Source organism: Otolemur garnettii, unplaced genomic scaffold, assembly GCF_000181295.1.
Source record: "Otolemur garnettii isolate 467f Iridium unplaced genomic scaffold, OtoGar3 scaffold00014, whole genome shotgun sequence".
Classification (NCBI taxonomy): domain Eukaryota; kingdom Metazoa; phylum Chordata; class Mammalia; order Primates; family Galagidae; genus Otolemur; species Otolemur garnettii.
In genome coordinates this window covers 27,321,723-27,328,430 of record NW_003852409.1, presented here as the reverse complement: position 1 = coordinate 27,328,430, position 6,708 = coordinate 27,321,723, and the positions used below count along the sequence as shown (strand labels likewise).

At 56.7% G+C, this 6,708-nt stretch overlaps 1 protein-coding gene across 1 annotated transcript in view; it reads right to left on the bottom strand.

Annotated features, from left to right (window-relative positions):
- The window catches only part of ADGRD2 (adhesion G protein-coupled receptor D2), a 30,243-nt gene that overhangs the window by 15,689 nt on the left and 7,846 nt on the right, over positions 1-6,708 (bottom strand). The window contains 8 exon segments of the mRNA XM_012802336.2: positions 906-1,011; positions 1,365-1,488; positions 2,813-2,924; positions 4,053-4,334; positions 4,610-4,695; positions 5,029-5,127; positions 5,434-6,075; positions 6,381-6,595. Of these exon segments, the coding sequence (XP_012657790.2) occupies positions 906-1,011; positions 1,365-1,488; positions 2,813-2,924; positions 4,053-4,334; positions 4,610-4,695; positions 5,029-5,127; positions 5,434-6,075; positions 6,381-6,595 (1,666 nt within the window).

Sequence of the window (6,708 nt, the reverse complement as noted above, 5' to 3'; positions counted from 1 at the left end):
AAGTAGTTGTTACACTGCCTCATTTAGGGAATAATGACAAGAGAAAAAGGTCTGTACATCTTCAGTACAGAGGTATACATATGCTATTTTTTTCTGAATATTTTTGATCTGTAGTTAGTTGACTCCATGGATGCAGAACCCACTGTTACAAAGGGAGACTGAATGTACCTTCAGGGATTTTTTTTTCTTTTTTTGAAACACAGTCTCCCCTGTTGCCCAGGCTGGAGTGCAGTGGCATTATCATGGCTCACTGCAACCTCAAATTCCTGGGCTAAAATGATCTGCCTTCCTTAGCCTAATGAGTAGTTAGGACTATAAGAGGGGGCCACTACACCTGGTTAATTTTTTTTATTTTCACAGAGACAAGATCTCACCATGTTACTCAGGCTGGTCTTGAACTCCTGGTCTCAAGTGATCCTCCCACCTCAGCCTTCCTAAGGCTGGGATTACAGGCTTTGCAAGGCTACAGGGCTTTTCCAATAGTCCCCTACTGAGGGACATTTATTCTATTTTGACTCTTAGCAGGCATGTTGCAGTGAAGATTCTGGATGTCTCTGCGCAGTACACACTGCCGCCACTAACTCAATGGCAACATCAGTTTTCAGGGTTACACAGACCTAGAATGATTCCTGGCTTGGCCACTGACAAGCCAGGGCCAGTCAGGTCACCCATCCTAAGCTCTGTGAGAATGAACAGTTGGAAGATGAATGAATGCCACCTTCTCGGGGCACTGGGCATGAGGTCGACATACAACAAATCGCTTCTCTTCCCCTTCTCTTGAGAACAATAGGGGTAGCTTATGGGTGAATTTTGCTTTATACATTGTTAAACCTGGGTTGTCCAGGGAACAAACATCGTGGGAAAAAGAATAAGGACAGTTGTTTCCCAGAAGTGCCACCCAGTACCTGGGCCTGGTGCTGCAGGTGAAAGGTCACAGCTGTGCTGACTGCCCCAGTGACATCCCATACCTCAGAAGAGATGATGGCTGATCCCACTTGGGTGCTTAGGAACCTGTGGGGAGAAAGAGTCACGTATGAATGGGGCATTTCTTCCAGGCACCCTCTGCGACCAGAAATGTCATGGAAAGTCCAATGCTGGGAATTAGGGCACCTGGTTCTAGTCTTGCCTCAGGGACCTGTTGGTAACCTGGGTAAGCTCGATTCCCTCCATTGGCCCCACCACTGAAGCCAGGACACCAGGCAGGAGTTGAGCCACGTTTCACCAGCCATAACTTTGGCAGGCCCAGGAGTGTGCATGTTGGGTGGGGCAGAGGGAGAGAGTGGATCCCGGACTACTATGGACAGAGCTACCCTCTGCAATGGCGGGTCTGGCCTTCCCTAGGGAGGGGACATAGGCCCACTCACCTCTGCACCTCACTCGCCTGGTCCAAGCTGTTAGAGGCCTGGGGCTGTAGGCCAGGCCCTCCCAGGGCATTCTGGAAGATACTTGAGGTGAACCAGCTGTGCACCATGGAGACTCCAGAAAAGCCTAGTTCAGTGGGAGGGGGAACCAAGACACCCCCTGGAGTCTGAGCAAGCACCACTAGTGGGCCCCACGCCTGGGAAACTGAGGCTCAGAGAGGCTAAACGGCTTCCCAAAGTTCACACAGCTCCTAAGTGCCAGTCAAAGTTCCAACCAGCCACAGTCCACATGCTTAACCTCACAGCTCCAAATCCCTTTGCCCCTTGCCCAAATCCTGCACTCCTACATGGCATGAAGGGTAAGGGTCTCTTCACCACCCACTCATGAGGGAAAATGTGGGGGGTTCAGCAGAGGAGATTATGTGAACATTGCTATGTGGAGGGTGCATTTAACCTCATAACCTCATAACATGGGGGCAGGTAGTGCTATGTCCATCTTAACAGATGAAAAACTGAGATACTGAAAGATGAGGTGACTCAAAGTTCCACAGCTAGCAACGATCAGAGGTTTGGCCTGGCCCTCAGCAGGGCCCTGGCCACCCTGTCATCCTCACCCACCTTTCCCAAGCAGTCGCCTCACTTCACCCGCAGGGATGTGAATGTGGCCGGGCCCCTCTGGATGCCCACCAGGCATTGTGAATACGTAGCCCCCCATGCTGGCCTCCTGCAGGCATAGGTTCTGCACCTTGAGGCCTGGGAGTAAACAGGTGTGGGCAGCTTGGCCTCAGGAGTGGCAGGGTCTGTGCCCCGCCCCCCCCCACCGCCCCTTGCCGCCACAGGTTTAGGAGCTCCCCGTTCTTGCTTAGAGAGGTTTAGCAACCTGCCCAGGGCAAATATGGCTTCTCCAAGTCCAAGGGGAGAGGGTCACTAAGAAGAAGGGTCCCTGGGAGGCAGAACTTCAGTATCAGTGAGCTGCTAGAAATCAGGGGGGACCTGAAGGGCACAGGTTTGTACCAGAAGTTCCACCATAGGTGTTCCGTGATCAATCTACAAACACTGAGTGAGTATTTGGGCCTTACCCTGGGACACAGAGACCACTGAGAAACAGCCCTGGCACTCAGGGAGTGTCATGTGGAGGGAGACAATCCCATTATGTAATAAGCACAAAAGCATTAACATGTATGTTCAAGACGTTGTGGTAACCCAGGAGGGAGAAACTGTCAGGAGAAAGCTAAAACTGGCTTTCTAGGGGGGTGATGTTCCCACAGAGTTCTGAAGAATGTATAGGAGTTTGTTAGGAGATCAAGAGAGAGGGCATTCTGGATGGAGGTCTGGGCATGGACAAAGGCAGGAAAGAGAATGTTGTCTTGTCTGTATCAGTGTTCCTAGTGCCCAGGGCTCAGGAGAGGAGTCTGAGCCAACATGTGAGGGTAGGTGGGTGGCAGGCTCACCAGCGTGGTGGTACTGCATGTGTATTTGGGGCCGCTCTGAGGTCAGCATGGTGCTCAGCAGGGGCGCCAGGCGCTGCACGATGGCCACCAGGGCCATAGGTCCGCCAACCACCTGAGAGGAAGCCGTGCGTCAGCTCCCTCTCACATTCCAACCTTGCTGCCACCTGCCCTGACCACTGGGATACTCATTCTCAATGATCTAAGAAGGGACCCTCACTGTTCTACAGCCTCCGTGGCTCCTCAGAGCCCCCAGCATTAAGTCATGGGTCCTGAGGCTGGCATGGGAAGCCCTGCCCGCCCAGCCTTATCACCCAAACACCCCATCTTCCAGCAAAATCAAAGGTCTTCAGGGCTCTGCTGGCTTGTCCACTGGCCAGAGCACACCCTGAAGGCTGGGCCATGCCTCCCTCTTCTTCACGGTAACTCGGTGCTAGACCTCAAATAGGTGTGCAACACTGAGATTCCAAAAGCAGAGCCACGGGAAGGAGTGAGAGTGAGGGAAGGAGGGGGAGAACGTGCATTCGCGGGACACCTACTCTGCTGGGCAAATCACTCACTTCATCCATAAACTCTTCTCCATTGCCTTAGCCAGGCCAGTGTGATAATCCCCATTCTCCAGGGAGGAAAACTGAGGTTCAGAGTGAAGCTACTCCCTGTCTACCACACTATCTCAGATCCCTCTAATCAACTGTGGATTTGCACACTTCCCAGGATGCAGAGCTTACTACCAGTCCAGATGAACCATTCTACAACAAGCTTCCTGTGTTGTGCCATCTCCATCCTACTCCATGCCCTGGTCCCAGTTCTATTCTCTGAAGCCACAGAGGGATCAGTAACTGCTCCTTCAGCCCCAGAGATTTGCAGGCAATGTCCATGACCTCTTGTTCCCTCCCATCTCTGGGCTGATCACTCCCAGGCCTACAGCCTAGAGTGAGGTTTCCAATAGCTCTTCCATCTGGATAGCACTCTCATGCTCTCTGAAAATCTGGGCTGTTTAGGCAAACAAGGTGGGAGGCCCTTATTGATGGGTGGCTCTTAATCATGCTGAACTGCAGAAGCTATTGTTCAAGCACAATTGTATGCAGACATTTAAGTCATAAAATAGATATAAGAAGAGCTTCTCTCAATGGATGGAGAGTTAGAGCCCAGAGCTGGGTGCTGACTCACCTACACAACAAGCTGGTGGCAAGGTTGGAACCAGAGCCCAGGCTTCTGCCCCACCCAGCCCTGCCGGCTTTACCTCACTGATGGACAGCCATGCGCCAGCCACCTGCTCCTCCAGGACCAGGCTGGCCACAGACATGACACCCTGGCCCAGCTGCTCCCAAGGCCCCATCAAGGGCTCTGGTTCCCCAGCCCCGAGGGCTGTCACCCTCTTCAGGAAGTGCATAACAGCCAGCAGTGCAGCTGGTCCCAGGGGAGCTGCCTCCTTCACCAGGACGCTCTCCAGGGTGCTCAGGAAGCTGGAGGCCTCAGCCAAGGACAGGACTCCGTGGGCTTCAGAGAGGGGATCTGGGAGGAGCTGTGGGCAGAGGAGCAGCTGACTGTTAGTCCGGCTGTAATGAGAGGATTCCCCCAGGGGCCACACCTGGGGTCACCTGGGGTCTTCTTGGAGAGCACTAATCAAACTTGTCACAAGCCCCCAGCTCCCACAGGCTCCAAAATGGGGACCACGAGCAACCTGAATTCCTGCAGACACATCAATTAGCTGTCCCATTAACAGGCGAGGGAACTAAGGTACAGGGAGGAGATCCCTATAGTGCCCCCAGAATCTCCAGCCCTCCTGGAGGGGCTCACCACAGTAGCATTGGCCAAGGCATTAACTTGGCTGATGACATCCTGGCCAGGCCATGACCGGGCATCCTGCAGGTGCCAATAGGTCTCTGCAAAGGAGTGAAAGCCAGGCTGAGCCCTGGGCAACACCCCTGCCCACCATGTGCTGCCCAGGGGAGGAGAAACACCTTCAGGCTGTGTCTAGAGCCTTACACACGGTGTTCTGGAGTGGAACACTAGGCACAGGATGGCAAAATTGTTTGCCCAAGCTCACAAGTTGAGATTCACCTTCAGGTCTGTCTGGCCCCACTGCCCTGTAGTCTAGAATCTGCGGAGGCCTGGAAGTTTCCAGAAGGTTCTGAATTTCTAGACTTTGCCATCTACTCACACCCCCACCCCGACCTCCAAGGTCAGCTGAGCACAGGAGCACAGCCAGGGCACACCTGTGCGGTAGCAGCAGAGGAAGGGCCGCGGCTGCAGGCAGAGCTCCGAGCCCCGGGTGTGAGGACCTGGGTTCCACGTGGGGCACTCCTCTGAGGGCACTAGCCGGGGTAGGAGAGGTGTCAGGCCAGCTTCCTGGCTCCCCAGCGATCTTGTGACACACTCCCTCCCCTAACCCGCGGGGGAGACTTGAGATCTGTAAGGTGGGTGCTGCAGCGGGTACAGGGCCGGGCAAGGCGGCCTGGGGGGTAGCTCAGACACTCAGGCTGCTGGACCTGCGCTGCCCTTGGCTCAGGCATTGCAGCCTGGGGAGGGCGTGGCCAGAGTTGGAGGTGGGGGTTGGCAGCCGGTGGGCTGGGCCTCCCGTCGGTCAAAAGGGAAGGGTCGGAGTCGGGTGCTGGTCATACCGGGACAGAGGAGGCGCACCCGCACGGTGGGCAGCATCGAGGGCGTGACGTCCAGGGCGCCCGGGTCCCAGCTGAAGAGCAGGCCGTCGCGAGGCGGCGCGCAGGCTCGTGCTTGCTGCAGCTGCGCTGGGCTCAGCGTCCGAGCCCACAGGTGGAAGTCGGTGAGGTTCCCGCTGAAGGCGTCACGCGCGGAGAAGCCGCCGCCAAGGGAGTCCTGATCCTGGCCCAACACCAGGATGCCGCCGGGGGGCAGCGAGTGGCCGGCGCCCAGTCCTTGCGCCCCAGCTCGCTGCCGCCCGTCTGCGAACAACGCCCAGCGTCCTCCACGCTGCTCCCAAGTGGCGCACACGTGGTGCCAGCGGCCGTCGGCGCGGAAGGCGTCGAGGAAGGGCCCGTGGTGCCCGCGGACTACCAGCGCAGCGCGCACCACGCCGCCTCGCCCAGCGAAGGCGCGCAGCTGCAGCGCATTGGCCTGCGCGGGCACAGCGACAGAGAAGAGCGTGGCAGTGTTGGACGAGGCGGTGTCCCACTGCACGTGCGCGCAGGCAGTCAGCGCCCTCAGCGTGGGCAGGGGTGTCCGCAGCCGTGCCGCCCTGTCTGCAGTCCTTTCGCGGAACACCAGCATGGCCGTGGTATGCGTGACTGCAGGGACACGCGGGCCAAGTCCTCAGTTTCCCCAGCTGCGTCCACAGTCCTGCCTCTGACTGTGCTTTGGTACAGCTACGGGGCCCCTCCCGGGCTTTGAGGTGCATTCCCACCTCGGGAAGGAGTAAATGTGGGCTGAAGTTCCCCCAGGAGTCAACCCCCTAGTTCTAGTCCACGGCAAGGGACCCTGCAGATGGGATGGGTTTTATTCCGGGCTCACTCTCAAGAATTGTCACTGTGAGTTCCCATTTCTGAAGACACCAGACCCTCTGCACCTCCCCTGTTCCCAGGCCCCCACTTACGCCTCTGTGGGGGTCTCTGCGGAGGAACCTCTCTTTGGCCCACCCAGACCGGGTCGCGTAGCCTTGCAGCAAGAACCCCATCGGGAGGCTGCCGTGCTAGGTGGCCAAACTGCTGCTCACAGGACTCTTGGGCCTGCCACCAGCTCAGCCACTGTCCGGGGAACTTGCACACCCCACCTGCAGTCTCCACCATCTCACCAGGGGCCACCGGGGCTGGAGGGCGTTAGGAGACACAGTGTGGGAGGCATTTTTTGGGTATCTGACCCTTCTATGGGTGGTCAGAGCCAAGGACACTGGGCCTGGAGTCACTGGTCAGCTAAACCCTGAC